This window comes from Arachis hypogaea, chromosome 14 (assembly GCF_003086295.3).
Source record: "Arachis hypogaea cultivar Tifrunner chromosome 14, arahy.Tifrunner.gnm2.J5K5, whole genome shotgun sequence".
Taxonomy (NCBI): domain Eukaryota; kingdom Viridiplantae; phylum Streptophyta; class Magnoliopsida; order Fabales; family Fabaceae; genus Arachis; species Arachis hypogaea.
This window is the reverse complement of record NC_092049.1, coordinates 109,664,904-109,683,476: the sequence shown is the minus strand read 5'-3', so window position 1 is coordinate 109,683,476 and position 18,573 is coordinate 109,664,904. Positions and strand designations below refer to the sequence as shown.

General features: G+C 34.2%; 1 protein-coding gene across 1 annotated transcript; it reads left to right on the top strand.

Moving 5' to 3' along the window:
- Positions 1-7,246: 7,246 nt before the first annotated feature.
- Positions 7,247-7,846, top strand: LOC140178662 (protein MAIN-LIKE 1-like). Its single transcript, XM_072215876.1, has one exon. The coding sequence runs from the start codon at positions 7,247-7,249 to the stop codon at positions 7,844-7,846; it is 600 nt and encodes a 199-aa protein (XP_072071977.1).
- The last annotated feature ends 10,727 nt before the right edge of the window (positions 7,847-18,573 follow it).

Sequence of the window (18,573 nt, the reverse complement as noted above, 5' to 3'; positions counted from 1 at the left end):
AAGGATCTCACTGGAGATGGTAGACACGTCCCTGAAAAGGGCATATGAATTGGTGAAAAACATCCTTGTAAAGGTTGAAAACCTTTACCTCCCTGAGGATTTCGTGGTACTGGATACTGGAAAAGGAAAGGATAACTCCATCATCCTAGGAAGGCCATTCCTAGCTACTGGGAGAGCCCTAATTGATGTAGAAGGGAGGTCGCTTGTTCCACTAGCCTCCTTCAATTATATACTCCGGGCAATGATGTTCTTCTTAGCAGTACAGAGAGTTTTCATGGCAGCTAACTTCCCAACTATCTTTTCTGCACGACATCAAATTCGGGTTACATTAGCCAAAAAAATAATCAACAAATTACATCTATAAAATGAAAAATAATGCTACCTAGCTCGGATTAGATCTGACTTGGATTTCCTAAATCTTTCTTGGTGTCCAAATTAGGAGCTCGGCCCCAACACTCTTGGAACAAGGTGACTATACTCTCTTCAACCTCATTCAATTTGTCCAAACTCTATTTAATGACTACAGGGATCTCCTCCCAATACAAGCTAAAAAGAGGCTCATCCCTCTCATCCAGAAAGAAAGGTTGGACACCCTCAACAGCTCGGAATTTTGAAAAAGTAATGTTTGAAGTCATGGAAAGAATCATCAAAAATAGCAAATAATTTCCTCCCTTGGACAATTCGAAAGGAGATATATCCATGCTTCTTAGAACTAAAGGGTTTGGTAAGTACAAAGGGATAAAAGAAAACCTTAGAAGGAGGAGGGACACCGAGTTCACGGCAGAGGAGTTGATAAATTTTTAAGAAACTCCAAGAGTTAGGGTGAAGTTGGGAATGAGCAACATTACAAAGCCTAAGTACTTCAGCTTCAAAGTCGGTAAAGGGAAGGCTAACCCCCAATCTTGTGAAAAAATATTCGTACATGTATATATAATGGTGTTCCAAATTGTCAAGTAGGGGGAAGAAAATTCACTCCTCGGGATCAGTAACTACAATCTCATACTTACGCTCATCCTCTCGATCTACACATAACCTATGGTGCCTACGAAAGGTTTCGGCATATTCGTTATCAATAACAGGAACAACGAAAAGAACGGATACATCTACCTTGGTTAGATTGGACAAAATTTTAGACGACATGTTGAGAATAACTGACCGAGACATAAAAACTATACCTACAACACAATAAAATGGGATCATCACAAGAAGTTAGAAAGTCAGGTACAGCAACGAAAGTATTTAGACAGAGGCTAGGTCGTCTTCAATGAGACCAAAACTATTATAGTTCTTCCAACCTCTCATATACGAAACTAACACATCACATTATCAAATATGAAAATGGTGCCATCTTTATTAGATAAAGTAGCACCATTTGAGGGACAACACTAAGTAAAACTCTACAATCAGATTCACAGTGGCAACAACAATTAATGTTTAAGTTCAAGAAAGAAGCAAACTTTCAAAACTTCATTTTCGAACTAACAAAGAAACATTGCCAAAGTAACCAGAAAATAAAGCAACAACACATCACTCAGAATGTAGAGAGAAGTCCAAAATATTAAAGGAACCAACCTCGAAGGAATGCAAAGCGGAAAGGATGCACAACAACAGCAAGACATATACAATCTAAAACCTCCAATAAACGAAAAAATCCCAACAGGAATTCAAGATAAAGAAATCTTGAAAGAAGAAGAGGGGTTACGAAGAACTTTTTGAGAAAAAATAAAAATGAAAAAATTCAGAAAAAGAAGCGAAAAAGAAGAAAGAGAAAGGATTTTTGGTATTTATAAGATGCTCGGGGCGAAGGAGTAATTTCGTACCTCCTCATTTATGACAGCACGATTACCAAGGTAACTGTAGAAGTAGCATACAAAGACTACGAAAGGACATTACGTTTCAAAATTTTTACAAAAACACGTCGAGTACCCCACTTAGTCCCAATAAGCCAGTGTATCCGACATGATCTGTTAAGCGCACAAGGAAGCAACATGATCTACAAATGCTTGAGGCCGACCTCGTCAAGTTCGGGCTCAAGCAGTGGCACTGTTCATACCATGGCCCAAAAACATAGCCAGGCCCAAAATAATTAAAAGTCCACCCAAGAGAGCTGGCATCATCTACACCTATGAGGTCGGGCGCGACGACAGCAGTTTAGCCCTACTTATCTAACTAGCTCCTAAGATATCTCTCATTTCTCTAGAAGGAAGATATCAACAACTCCCCTAGAGAAAAGAAATAGTTGTCCACCATCAAAGGTGGAACTACACTAAAATGTAGTTATCTATTCTACTATAAATATACTGACATCAAGTATATTCAGAACCTATTCTACTAAAAAACATATTTTAAACCCTTTTTAACTTAAGCATCGGAGTCCCTTGCAGGTACCATCCTCCACCTCCTCACGAGGAACTCAGACTACAGCACCTTGGCACAAGTATAAGTCGGACGCTGCCCCAAAATGAGTCTGGACCTTAATTTCAGTCCCAAAAGTAATCCAGTTTCAAGTAACCCTCGGAACAATATGGTTTGTTAAATTTTTGAAATTAAATAACCTATAAAAAAATTAGTTAAAAAAAAGATGAAGCAGAGCATTATAACGAAAAAATATACACAAAGGTTAAGACGACACAAAAAACTAAATTAAAAAATAGAAACAAATAGCTTACAAATGAAAAAAGAGAAAAAAATTCCTCAAACCATTCATCCAAAATCACTCCATCAAAACTATCCTTAGTATTCTTACTACATAATTCAAGTCCATCATATACTAAACCAACTTCTAACTATTTCATAAAAATAACAGTGATACCTTGTCTTCATGTCCTTCTATAACAAACCCTTGTGGTTGATCAATATATACTTCTTCTACCAATTCTTCATTTGAAAAGGCATATTTCATGTCTAGTTGCTAGATCTTTCATTGCTTTTGTGTGGCTAATTAAATGAGTGCCTTCATTGTATCTACACGAGCTACAGGCGCAAATGTCTCTATGTAATCTATCCTAGGAATTTGCGCATAACCTTTAGCTACGAGCCTTGCCTTGTGCTTCTGAATAAATCCATCGAGATTAAGCTTAGTCTTGTATACCCATTTGACTCCAATCATATCTTTATTGAACGGCGATCTACCAGTTTTTGTGTGTTGTTCTTCTTAATCATCTTGATTTCTTCTTCCATGACATTTCTCCATTCTTCTTCCATGGCAAAATTACATGTTTCATATACATATTGTAGAGGCTTAGTTTTTTCTTGGAGGAAAATTAATGAGCCTACACTCTACATCAAGACGCAAGGTAATTCAAACACTCTCATAATTTCTTTGTATGTAGACGATCTTATCTACACAGAAAATAATGAGACCATGATCAGAGAATTCAAAGAAGAAATGAAGAGAATATTTGAGATGACTGACTTAAGATAGATGCACTATTTTCTTGGCATTGAATAAACTAAAATAAAGACAATTTTCATCTCGCAAAAGAAATACATTCAAAATTTTCTACAAAGGTTCAAGTTGAATAATTGTAAAACAGTATGTACTCCTCTAGTCCATAATGAAAAATTACAAAAAGAAGATGGATCTGGAGAGGCAGATGCTTTGCAATATAAAAGTCTCATTGGAAGTCTCCTTTATCTAACTACCGCAAGACCCGATATCATGTATGCAACAAGTCTATTGTCAAGATTCATGCAAAAGCCAAGTTAGAAGCACTATGGAGCTACAAGAAGGATCTTAAGATATTTACATGGTACAAAGGATTATGGCATTACTATAAAATTCTAAAGATCCAAAACTAGTTGGATATATCGACAGTGATTGGGCAGGCATGATCAATTGATGACATGAAAAGCACTTCTGAATATTCATTTATACTAGGATCTGGAGTATTCTCTTGGACATAAAAAAAATAAGAAATTGTGGCTCAATCATCTGCTGAAGTCGAGTACGTTGCAGCCGCAAATGCTACTAGTCAAGCAATATGGCTAAGAAAAATATTCGAAGACATAGGAGAGCAACAAGAAGAACCAACAACTATGTTGTTCGACAAACAACCCATTCCATCATAGTAGGACGAAACATATAGCTATCAAGTATCATTTTATACGAGAAGTTATATTGGAGAAAAAGATATAGATCGAGTGTTGCAACACAGATGAGCAACTGGCTGACATCTTCACCAAGGCACTACCAAGATCAAAATTCAAACTATTTTGAGAGATGTTTAGAATTACACAAATGTGCATCAAGAAGGAGTATTGATTATGCTACATATTTGTAGAATTTTCTAGAATTCTCACGATCTTGTTCATAAAAAAAATCTAGATATTATGATGGAAAAGTCTAGAAATTAAGTAAATAGATCAAGTACTAGAAATATCAAAGATTAGTATTTAGAAATATCTAGGTTAATATCTAAAAATATCTAAGACTTAAAATTATCTAGAACCAACTTAAGAAGCCTATAAATAGGACATCATAAAATTTATGGTAAAAACTAACAAACACAAATTTCACTAACCTTTGTACTCTTTCTTTAACATATCAATAATATAACTATCAAATTTTTTAAACTATTTATCCATAATAACTCCTTCATCAAAACTATCTTTAGTATTCTTACTCTATCATATACTAAATCAATTTTTAGCTATTTCATACCACTAACAAAAATTAAATTAAACCTCATTTGAATTTTAGTTTTCTAAAGAATGAATAGTGGTTATATGAAAATTAATATAATTAAGTTTTTTTATTTAGAAGTTGATTAACAGTTGAAGACTTGTTAGGTAAATAGCATTTCTCTTGCTTTAACGCTATTCTTTTATTGATATTTTTCTTTTAATATGTGTATAATTAGAGACTTCTAATTAGAGGTATTATGCTTTTCATTCATATCCTATGTTCGAGTAATGATAGTATGTTATTCTCTCCTCTCTTTTTTTTTTGACAATTTCTAATATTTTTTTCAAACATTCTCTTAAATACGATAAATTTAAGAGAAATTTTTCGTGTTTATCAGTGATTGGAGAGAATAAAATATTTTGAAAAATTATTCCGTATGGCAATCACTCTTAGTGGAATAACGTGTTTCGTGTACGAATAAGTTACCCATTAACTATTTATCGTGTAGTGAAGGATTAAAGGACCAAAATAACCCATGTTTTTATAGTAAATTATCTGAAATGACCAGCTCTTGCGATTGGTAATGGCTAATACCCGAACTTATAGGTAAACTTGGAGTTCTTGGACCTAAGCTGTTAATGCACGAAGGCCAATTTGTCCTTTCTCCTTATAGTTTGATATATAGAAAATGGGAGCTACTCAGAAAAAAATGTCTAAAACGTCTTTTTTTAAAGATATTTTCTAATAATTAAAATTTAACACATACAATCGATTAAATCGTGTTACTTTTGTTAAAATTAGGGCAAACAAATTAATTTGACCAAAAAAGTAGTAAATCAAATATTAAAGTGGTCTTAAATTAATATTATTTTTTATAGAATGAAAATGATTACAAATACTCTTATTATAAAAAATAACTAAAATACTCCTATTATATATATATTAATTTTAAGAATCCTAAATTTTAGTCCTTTATTTCTCTGTGTCATAGGGTTAGAATTTAGAATTTTCAAAATTATATATATATATAATAGAAGTATTTTAGTCCTTTTCTATAATAAGAGTATTGTAGTCATTTTTTATAAAAAAAATAATATTAATTTAGACAGGTTTAAGATTTGATTCACTATTTTTTGGTCAAATTAATTTGTTTGACCTAATTTTGATAAAAATAACATGGTTTAATCGATTATATATGTTTAATTTTAATTACTAAAAAACATCTTTAAAAAAGACGTTTTAGACGACTTTACCTGAGTGGCTCCCATAAAAAAATAGTTCAAATATTATTGTTACAGTTAGAAAATTATACGTTTTGCTCTGTTTTTCTTTCTTTTCTTTTTTGCTTTTTTTTTACTTATAATATTTTTATATTTGATAAAAAAATTATTTGTCAACTTTCACTATGAAAAAAAAGAGTTAAAGAACATCATGCCTCTTTAAATATTTATAATATTTTGATAGAATTTCTTTTAATGGCAATTTACTCATTTAAAATTTTTGGAAAAAAAATGTTACCAGATTACAACTTTTCAAAGATCCAAACGCAAATGCAACTTTTTAACTATATGCAAACCACAATAGGATACCACGGAATAGGGTTTGAACGTAAACCGCTACACCTTAGCACGGTTTATGTTGAATTTGGCCTGTGCATAAACCACTACACCCTGTAGCGGTTTATGTTAAAAGTGATGCGTGAAGAAACTCCGGTACCCTCTAGCAGTTTCTTCGAAAATTGGATGTCTATAAAATCCGCTTGAGGCAGTAGCGGATTATGCATTTAGAGAATTTCAAACTTTGTAGAGAGATAAATTAGTAAAAAGGTAGAGAGAAAAAATTGGAAATAGTTTGAGTTCCTTGGAGCAATCTCTTCAAGTGGGACCATGGCAGATGGACGGCGCTTATACTGACTTGACGGCAATATCAATGAAGAGGTATGTTTGTTTTCTTTTGTTTGGATACTTATGTATATTTATGTAGTATTCAGATTATATTAATTAGAAAACAGAACCTAAGGTATGTAGTTTAGAGTTTGAAAAGCAAAAATTAAAATATAAAAATAAATGTAGAGAATTTGAAGTTAGCTTTTTAAAAATTAAGATTAGAATTTGAAATGTAGGATTTATGTCTTGTTTTTAGTATTTGAAAATGAATATTTAGATTTTGAAAATTTTAATTTAAAATTTTGAAGGTTTAGGTTTTATTGTTTGAAATTTAAGAATTAAATTTTAAATAAATAATATAAGGTGTGTTGATTCAGGATTGAAATTTAAGAGGTAAATCTTAAACTTTAAATTTTAGAACCTAGGACTTATGGATGTAAAAGTTGGGCATTCGTTAGTTGTTGTAATGTTCATGCATTCATTGTATAGTTTAATATAAATGATGATACATGTTTCTCTTTTTGAATAAAATTTATATTAATAGTGATTATATGAGAACTATATTTAACATTTTAGTTAACTGATTGGATACATAAGGCAACCGTAATTTTTGTTTTGAATTATAAATTATAGTTAGGATCTGTAAGTGTTAGAAATTAATCAGGTTTTGGTTATTCTTTCTCATAACATGCAGCCAAGTCGGTGCATTTATAGCGTTCGAAGGCAATAGAATATGTCGTTGCATGATAGGATCATACCTTATCTCGAGAGGGCTGGTTTATACCACTTGGCGAGGTTGAACACGCGTTGGTTCTGGCTTGATGAGCCTTTGGTCAGTGCATTTATTGAGAGGTGGCATCCTGAGACCCACACTTTTCATATGCCATTCAGAGAGTGCACCATCACGCTCCAGGATGTGGCATATCAGCTGGGTTTGCCCGTGAATAGAAAGGCTATTTCTGGGTTCCTGACAGACTTCCACCTGCATATCGAGGGCGGCCGACCGGTTTGGGAGTGGTTTCAGGAATTATTTGGTAAGCTTCCGGCCCCGAAGAAGGTGAAGCAGTTCACAGTCCATTTCACATGGCTCCATGAGAGGTTCAGGGTGTTACTGGAGGATGCAAGTGAGGAGACCGTGCACATATACGCACGTGCATATATTATGATGCTGCTATCAACCCAGATGTTTGGTGACAAGAGTGGGAATCGGGTCCATATTCGATGGTTGCAATCCTTGACCCCGAAAGGTAGGAATTATGTTCGGCAGTTGGCCGATGGCTTCCAAGTTCAAGGTAGAGAAGTGTGGAGGATGTTGCTGTGTGTCGGAACTTGACGGTACTCGACGTGTAGATGGGTTTGTCGAAATATCATCATCACTGTCCCCACCAATGTCAATAGGATCTTCATCCGAATCATCCTCTCGCATCGCATTTTCAACTCGATCTAGTTCACCCTCACGTAAAATGTCCGGAATCGTACGAGCCGATGTAGCTACCCGACTGCAACAGATGGACGATTAGCCAACAAACAATCATATGCAACAACAGGCATCGAGGTAGAAGCATCCCCATTGTAGTCAATTGAGGATTCGGCGCCGATGCCCCAAAACTATCGATGCCATGTTCCAACTTCGCAAACAACTCGTGTATCCTCACTTTTGGAAAACTCCGCCGACAATGAAACAACACTTGCATATCTTCGTCGGACCCTATCACAAATGTTTCATATTTCACGCCAGATGACACAACTGCAATAGGAATCTTATAGAACAGCTTTTTCACCCACTTTGTCCCGCATACGCCCAACTTTTGCAATATACTAGTTTTCAGATCTAACAGCATATTCAACAACCGGATAAAAATACTCAGTGATTCTCTATCGGTAAACTTTACACCGAGACTTTTATTTTTTTTTTAATTTTTCTAAAGCAATGCACTAAGACTAAAAATCTCTCCTCACTCTCCATTCTAAAAGTTTTGAATGGAAATGACACTCTACACAACTTGTTGAGTATATATAGGCATTTTTCAAGCAGCCATATTGTGAAGAAATCGCAGTTTCTTCATCCACGCCATTCCTTCAAAAATCGCTACAGGATGTAGCGAATTCTGTGTTTACAAAAATCAAGATAAACTGCTATAGAGTGTAGCAGTTTGCGTTCAAATCCTATTCCATGGTACCCTATCGCGGTTTACATATAGTTGCAGAAGTTGCATTTACATCTGGATCTTTAAAAAGTTGTAATCTGATAACATTTTTCTCCAAAAGTTTTAAATAAGTAAATTGCCCTGCTTTTAATATAATAATACAAGTGGCTTTTTTATTTTTATCTTTTAAATACGCAGATGGTTAATTGATAATTACTCTCTAATAAACATTGTCATATTCTGTATTTTAGAATGAAAAACTATGGTAATGTAAATTCTCTCTTTATATATATATTACACTATTCATCGTTTATTTCTTAACCTTTTATATTCAGTGAATTGTTAAGTTTTATATTCTCATGAGCAAAAGTAATACAAGGCGAATTTTTTTTCATTCTAAAAGAAATTATTCTATGTATTGTTAACTAATATCATTAGATTTAATTCATTAAAAATATATATTTATATTTTAACTATTATTTTTTTATTAAATATTTTTATTTGAATAGCTATGTTATTTAAAGTATCACAAATAAAACATGATAAAAGCACAACTCTTTGTTTAATTTTTGCTTCTTCAATGGATTTGTAGTATGAACTAGGGTATGACCCGTGTTACATGCGAGTCGTGTGATTAATCTATTTTGTTATTTGTATGTATAATTTATTTATAGAAAGATAATATATATATATTTTGAAAGAATTAATTTAAGTAATATATATGTAGATTGAGTGATTATTTTTCATTATGCTTTTAATTTAATTATAAAAAATCAATATACAAAATTTAGAATGGTTAATATCAATAAAAAATTAATCATTTTTTTCAATACTTGACTAGTACTCTTAATACTAAGCACTAATTTCATTGTAAAATTTTAATAATATAAAAATAAAATACTAACATAAAAAATTGGCCCCTAATATTTTTCTAAAAATAAATGCACTCATGTTATTTCATACATAACCTTCTACATATAATCTTAATACCTTAAGCCTACTTTTTCATTGTAATTTTCTTATAAACTATCATATGTTGTAAGATTTTGTTATTATTTAATTATTAAATTTAAGATTTTATTTATAATATATTTAATTTATTATTAATTTTTATCTTAATTATGAGATATTATTATGAGTATTTATCTAAATTGGTCTTTAAAAAATTTTAAAGTAGATATTTTGATCTTTAACTAAAATTAATTACTTAATTAGTCCTCAACATTTTCTGGTATCAGGCAAATTGACCCTTCCGTTAGATTGTTCTGTTAAATCCTAACGGCGAAATCCAATGTGTCACATTAAACTGATGACACAGATGTTAAGTGACACGTGAGAAAGAAGACAAAGTGGTCCCTACTTGTATTGCACAAAAACGATAATGGAGAACTGCTAATAGCCATGAAACGACGTGTGAAATCAATTTCTTCTTCCTCTTGCCAAAACCTTCTATTATCGAATAGCAAATAACACAATAGAGAAGGCTATAGTTGTTAATAATGGCAACCGGAGAAAGTTGTGAAAGTTCATATTGGCGACGAGTTAAAGCTAGTGGTGACGGCAGTGTTAGCAGTGGTTTTTCCCGTGGCGCTAGGTTAAGAGTCGCAAGAGGAAAAAATCCAAGATGCTATTATGGAGCCTATGCCATAGTTATAAAGTCCAGAATGGAGTAAAACCCCAAAAGACTTTTCTTTGGCTGTCCTTTTTCCAGGATAATGTATCAATAATTTTAAACTTTTTTGTATGCAAAACTTGATTTCTAATAATGTTGTACCCTAAAACCTTCTAATTGTATGGGCAGGAGAAAATTTCGCACTGTGATTTCTTTGTATGTTTTGATAGGGTATTTCAATGTGAAGTTCATGGTGGAGAGGATGATGATGCTCTAGCGGGTAAGGTGAAGAAACTGAAAGAATTGGTTGATGCATTCGAGAAGAAGAACAAGAATTCTATTGAGAATAGATGATGGTTCGGATGCTGCAATAGTGTATTCTTTTTCGTTCTAGGATTTGTGGTCTGTCTTCTTGTAGGTAGGATTTAGGTAGATTGAGAAAGATTTTATCTTAAGTTATATAGTTGAACAAGTAATTACAGTGTTAGCTTTTGTTTATGCAACACTAATGTGTAAGTGTTTGGACAAATAATGAATGATGAGTATTTACTGAATGACAAAAGTTTTAGTAGAAATGAAATCAAATTAAACATACTTAGATCTAAGTACCATAATATCATTCCATATAACTAAAGTTTTAAACAACTACTAACTTCAACTAAGGGTAGCTAGTCTTTAAGTCTTTGCTAGGACTAATAAGTATTCCACCAAAAGGTGCACTGAAATGCACTATCAACATAAGAACCAAATATAGACAGACCACATTGTCTCAACAAAATGCACTAACAACATAACAAAATATCAAAAAGTTGTATTAAACTCATAAAACTACATTTACATAGTAGGATCAAATCTATTTTGGAAGCCTTAATCTAGGTGTTGGCATGAACTTGAAGATTCTTGAAGCTGTGCCAGAACTTGCAACAACAAGTGTATGTTTCAGGTGATGCTGATTGGATTGGCCTCTGTGGTGGTGCAGAGATAGCTGGAGCTGGAGAGGAAACTAGAGCAGACGGTGGGGTAGGTACTGGAGGAGGATGTATCAGACAAACAGGTCCTTAATGGTGATGCCAGGGCATTTTGGCCAGTTTCACTGACCTTTTCTTTACTGTTTTTAAGGTAGTTTCATGCATTTTCTTAGGAAATAAGCTAGTTTTGGGTAGATATTCACTTACATCTTGATTCAAGCATACATTGTGCACTTTACATGATTTCATGAGAATTTTGCATGAATTATATGATAAATTAGATGATGCATGATCCCATGATTAAGAGCAAGACTTTGATGCACTTTGTTTGATTGATTTCAGGCCAAAAGAAGAAGAGAAGAAGCCACGTTAGTGGCTACGTTAGTTACACTAACGTGGGCACTAACGTGGAAGGAAGGAAAGCCCCAACGTTAGGGAGAAAAGTTAGTGGCATTAACTTTGAAGAAAGGAAATAGAGCCAACGTTAGTGACACTTAACATTATCACTAACGTTGGACTAAGCTCATAAGTGGCCACGTTAGTTGCCACGTTAACTTAGTTAACGTGGCCTCTAACGTTAAGAAGTAAAGGGAAAGCCAACGTTAGTGACATTCAACTTTATCACTAACGTTGGCCAAGTCACAATAAGCCACGTTAACTCCCACGTTAACCTAGTTAACGTGGAAGCTAACGTGAAGAAACAAGGTGGTCGACAACGTTAGTGACACCAAACATTGTCACTAACGTTGGAAGGAACCCACACAAGCCCCAATAAGCCACGTTAACTCCCACGTTAACCTAGTTAACGTGGAAGCTAACGTGAAGAAGGGAGGTGATCGCCAACGTTAGTGACACCCAACATTATCACTAACGTTGGAATAAGCCCACACAAGTCACTATGAGCCACGTTAACTCCCACGTTAACTTAGTTAACGTGATAGTTAACGTGGGCAAAAGTCCCACTTGGCAGCCTGACCATGCCTTCTTCAAACAAGAATAACTTGAGCCACAAAACTCCAAATGAGGTGATTCCAGTGGCATTGGAAAGTAGGATTTCAGAGCTTTCCAAGCATATATGACACTACATGGTTGACACTAAATTTGAGGGAGAAAACCTGCCCCGAAAGTGCAATGATGAACATGGTATCAACCTGTATTAAGGCCAGCTGACCTCTTCACCTTCCAAGAAATGTAACTCGAGTTGTAGAGCTCCAAATGATGCGCTTCCAAAGGCATTGAAAAGTAGACATCCAGGACTTTCCAACAATATATAATAGTATGGGGTGGACACTATGTTTGAGCTCCAGAAACTGGCAATAATGAAGCCCTGATCACTAGCGTTATTGGCACTCAAGTTTTCCAGTAACGCTGGCAACTATGCCAGCGACCATGTCCACTTCAAACGAGCATAACTTGAGCTACAGAGGTCCAATTGAGATGATTCCAGTTGCGTTAGAAATCTGACATTCAGATCTTTCTAACGATATATAATACTCTATAATGGGCATGAAATTGAAGCACAAACAAGAGGCATCTTTTAAGCCCTAAAAACACCAACTGGGCAGCAAGTGCAACGTTAGCCACAATAACTTTAGCACTAACGCCACACTTGTAGCGTTAGTGTGGCTAACTTTAGCACTAACTTTAGCACCTGGACCTCAACTTGACCCACTTCTCTCTCAAGTCCACTTCAAAGCTCAAGCATGCAAGCCCACAATTGTCAACCAATCAAGACCACAAGAAGCATCTAGAATAGGAATTTTCATTTAATTGTAATTTACTTTTAATTTTATTTTATAATTTAGGAGAGCCTATATAAAGGCCTTAGTCTTTACATTGAAAATATCTTGGGAGGGGGGACCTGGAAATTCTGGAATGGGGGATTGAAGAGGGGTCTTCGGACTCCCTCCCCTCACACACTTTTCCTTCTCTTTCTTTTAGTTGTAATTTTCATTTATGAATGTTGAATTTTCAATTTCAGTTTGAATCTTCATCTTTACTTTTCTGCACTTTCTTTCTTTTCTATTTTTGTAGAGCAATGATAAACTAACTCTTTACATTGGGTTAGAGAGATCTATTGTGATTCAATGGATTAAGTGTAGTTCTTATTCTTCTTCTTCTTTCTTTTCTCTTGATTTTACTAGAGAGCTTTCGATCTTCATCCAATTGGGTAGTTATCTTAGAAAAGAAACTATTTATACTTAGATCTCTTCTGAACCTTGAAAGAGGAATGAAGAGATCATGCTAGAAATGCTTTCTCATGCTGGACCAAATTGGGTGTGGATGGATATGTGACTATAATCATTCCAACACATGATTTGGGAAATGCATGTGGTATAATCAGTGACCATACTTCATCTCTTCTCATGAGCAATTGACCAAGGAATTGGCTATTGATCAAGATTTGAGAGATTGAATTACAAGGAATTGTAATTCGATCACTTAAGATTGCCAAGGAGATCAATGAACACATTGATTGAGGAAGAGATGAGAATGAACTTGATCCGGAGGATTGCAATATCTCTTGATCCCAATGTTCATTTTATTTTTAGTTTTTACATTTACTTTTCTTGTCATTTTACTTTTCTGCACTTTATTGCTTTCTTTACTTTTCTGTCAATTTACATTTCCTTGTTACTTATCACTCCATTATGATTCGTCTAACTAGGATAATCAATTAATCATTGATTGCTTAATCCGTTAATCTCTGTGGGATTCGACCTCACTCTATAGTGAGTTATTACTTGACGACAATTCGGTACACTTGCCTAAGGGAAATTTGTTGAGAGACAAATTTTTCGTGCATCAAATGATTTCACCAGTCAGTCACTTAACCCTTACATAAATCCAAAACATGACCATAATATCACATATTAAATCAAAGAAATGCAGATAGCATCACACCAACATAATCACAAGAATATAAATGTAATGACAATAAAACTATAAAATTAATAACTATAAACCAAAAGAGTTAAATATGATACTGTGGTGTTTTCATTTTCATCAAAATGCTACCTAAAGTATGAATAGAATCAAATTATAATAATATTGGATGTTAGGATGCTCCAAATTATTCGGGACAACAAAAGTGAGCTACTTAGATTAACTTCAAGAATTTGTATCTAACTCACCTAGCTTGAAGAATTCATAACATAAACTAACAGAATTCTGTCTATACTATCTGTGCAAACAAGAGAAAGTGTGAAATGGAGTTGCTTAGTTTAGAAAACTCCATTTGAGGAATGGTTATCTAATTATTAAGAAATACTCATCACATCAAAATTATAAAGATAATTAGTTTTGATACCGTAGTTATATAATTAGATGTTGCTTTTAAAATTAAATTCATATACAATTATTAAGATATAAATTCACCTACAGACTACATTTAAGAATTTTTAGATAATTTTGACTAAATTATTGTTTAACACATTAATTATGATTTAAGAGATAAAATTCTAGCCTTCTACTATGTAAGCACCACGGTCCTCTTGTAGGAGTTGTAGAAACTATTTCCAACTTTGCTTCGTTTCACTGTCAACTATTGCATAAGCAATCACATAAAAGTGATTGTTTGCATCTTGAGCTACCACTGACAATAGTTGCCCCCATAATATCCTTTTAAATAACATCCATCCAACCCAATCAATGGTCTACATCCGGTCTTAAAGCTCCTTCTACAACCATCCAGGTAGGCATACAACTTGCTGAACAATGGTGGTAAATCAGGAATTGTTGAGATTAATTCCACTAATGCAGTGCTACCAAAGTTACTTTTGTGTATTTCCGTGAGGTAATCTCTTAATTTTTCATACCGAGTCCTCTCATTCCCAATATAGCTTTTTCTAGCAACCCTTAATGCTCTATAAATTATCTTGTCACTATACACCACATTAAAGTCTATCTCAATGTGATCAAAGGCTTCTCCGTGAGTCAGGTAAGTCTGGGTCAATAGCCTCTGCTCTAGTTTATCAGCCACCCAGTTCTGGTCAGCCATGTTAGAACCGAATTCCTGTGCACAAGTATGTTTAGAGTCATAGGTCTTAATTTGGTAGCACTTCCTTGCACTGTTCCAGGCACAATAAATCAGCCACGGACATTCATTTTCATTGCTATCACTCTAACTTCTCCGTTCAGCAATAGTATAATCCTTTAGAGCTTTCTTGAATTGTTTAAGTGTGGTAAACTCCATGTTCAACTAGAGTTGAACATCATCGAAGACTGCTTCCTCATTGAATTAGGGCTAATCAAAACATCTCCCTCATTGTCAATGATTAAGGTGTATTAAAACTCTCTGACTCAAAATCTGGATCATCAGACTCATCACTAAAGTTCTCACTCTCATCCATTGCTATACTATGTCTAGCACCTAAATTTAACCAGCCAGCATTAGGAGTAAGCCCAACAGTAGGAGTAGGCCTAGTAGTATCATTGGACCTAGCAGTGTTATTGGGCCCAATAGTGTGTTTAGGCCCAACCTTCTTCTTTACATTTTTCACAAGTTTCTTCTTACCAGCCTTCTTATCTCCTTTGCCATATTTTCTCTTTGTTATATTCATGAGCAATTCATCTTCATCATCCTTGGTATCATCCTCAGCACTTTCATAGCTATCATAGCTATCACTATCAGAGATTGGTTCATCAGAAAAGACCTCGGCCTCTCTATCATCATCAGTGTCTTCTTCATTTATGTTGTTATTAACATAATCTCCCTGACCAAAATTCATCTCATCTTCTTCCAAAAAATTAGCATCGTACATAATTGGGTGATCAAAAAACAAACATAATTCATCAGGAGCTCTTGGATCATACCAATACATCTTCTTGTATTCATGGTAACCAAGCTCTTCAAACATTTTCTTCAAGTCAAAGTAATTCAATAAGTCCAGATCCATCAGAGAAAATCTTTTTACATTGCCATTAAGGTAAAGAAGTTCACCCTTGTTATCTTTGATAATGCTCCCCCCATGTTGAAAGACAGGAATAACCCAATCAGTCATCTGTAGTTCACAAAGATAGAATAACAATATCACAGTAAGAATACTAAACATTATCCTTAAATCAGAAACTTCTACATAGCAATGGCATACCAAACCCTAACTTCTCTTATTTGGATAAAATTTTATAATCAGATCAATCCATGGATAAGTTGTGTTTATCATAAAATATTGCATCTTTTTTTATGTTAACCTCATATATGTATGCACTACAACACTTATCAGTAACCCTTTTAAAAAAGTATCAAAGAACCAAAAAACACTTTTATTTCCAGCAACTAATAGTATGCTAGCAAAAACAACTACTCAAGGATCACACAGTTAAACAATGGCAACAATGATCAACTATACCATCAATAACTTAATGGAGAAGGGATATTGAAAGAGAAAAATCGTCGGCTAAGAATTTTCTTCTCGGTTAGAGGAAATAACTTCATTGCAAGTATAGTTCTCAACCGACAAGCAATGCTCAAATCAAATTTAATATGGTTGTCACTAGTTCAACCCCAATAAAATAACCGAGAGTATTAATCCCGGGTCGTTCTCCCTAGGAATTACAATGAAGTGCTTTATTATTGTCTATGAAGGGATGTTTTAGGGTTTTTGTAATAAGGAACAAGAAATGTAAATAAGAAGAACTAATAAAATAAAGGAAAGAACTCTTGGATAGACATAGGTAATTGAGATCACCATCCTTGTCTACAAACCATACATTGATAATTATGAGGGACCAACCCATTAAGTCTACCTCTATACTTGAAGTAAGTATAATGTCAACCTCAAAGCATTAAGTACGTCAAATAGACTTGATCAACATCAACCATAAGTCCCAACCTAGCTATTAATTAGCTTAACAGTAGGTCAATGGACAACAAATTGACCACATAAGGTTCTCAAATCACCAATTCAATGAGACCTAATGACTCAAGGTCACTCAATTCCCTTAGCCTAGGCCAAGAGTCAAGAAAACTACTCAAAAACTAGAGAAAACATTTCAACAAACACCTAGAGTGCAATAAAAGTAAACATCATAAAATGCAAGAATTAATAAAAGCTATAACTAACATGAGCAAGAAATTAACAATAACAATGAAGATAAACATAAAGAGACATAGAAAGATAAAATTGCATTAAAAGGAAATTAAAACCAACAAGAGTGCATGAACATAAAAAATGGCAAAATAGGAAAATTAACAACAAGAACAAGAAGAACAAAGATGTAACAACAAGAAATTAAAAAGAAAAACTAAATCAAAACAAGAATTAAAAGATAATCTAAGAGAATTTAACCTAAACTACCCTAAATTCTAGAGAGAAGGGAGAGCTTCTCTCTCTAGAATTCTACCTACAACATGATGGAAACTACACTATGGTCCCCCCCCCAATCCCTTGCCATCCTTGGGTTCAAAAGCATCAGAAACGAGTTGGATTTGGGCCTTCTTGAGCTTAGAAATCGCCCTCAACGTTTTGCCTTTAGTGAAGTCACGTGACCAACATCACGCGTGCGCGTGGATGACGCGTGCGCGTCGCTTGATGATTCTCTGGTCACGCGTGCGCGTGGGTGACGCGTGTGTGTCGCTGGCGAATCCCCATCTCATGCGTACGCATAGGTGACGCGTGCGCGTGGCATTCAGTTCAGCAAATCCTCAATTCTTCATGAATTCTCTATTTTTGCATGCTTTTTCTTCATTCCTTTAACCCAATCTTTCCCTTCTAATCCTGGAATCACTTAGCAAACATATCAAGGCATCGAATGGAATTAAAGTGAATTAAAATGATCCATTTTAGGGCCTAGAAAGCATATTTTTACTCTTAAGCACAAATTAGGATAAATTTACAAAACCATGCTATTTCATTGAATAAATGTGAAAAAGATGATAAAATCCCCTAAAATCAACACAAGATAAACCAAAAAATTAGAATTTATCAAACCTCCCCACACTTACCCAACCATGTCCTCATGCTAAACCAAGAAAGACAAGAGAAGGGGTATGAACATTTATTCAATGCAAATAAACTAAATGCACCTATCTATATGAATGCAACTAAATACAAAATGATTCTACCTACTTGGTTAAAAGTAAATCAATCTCCAAGAACATATATGAACAAGTAGGGCTAAGGTCATATGATGATTCATGAATCCTACCAATTCAAATATCAAAATGAAGTTCAAATAGACTTGCAAGAAGAAAGCTCATGAAAGCTGGGAACAAGGAATTGAACATCGAACCCTCACCGGAAGTGTATCCGCTCTAGTCGCTCAAGTGTATAGGGTTGATTCACTCAATTCTCCTCTAATCATGCTTTTCAAGATTTATTTTTCTTCTAAC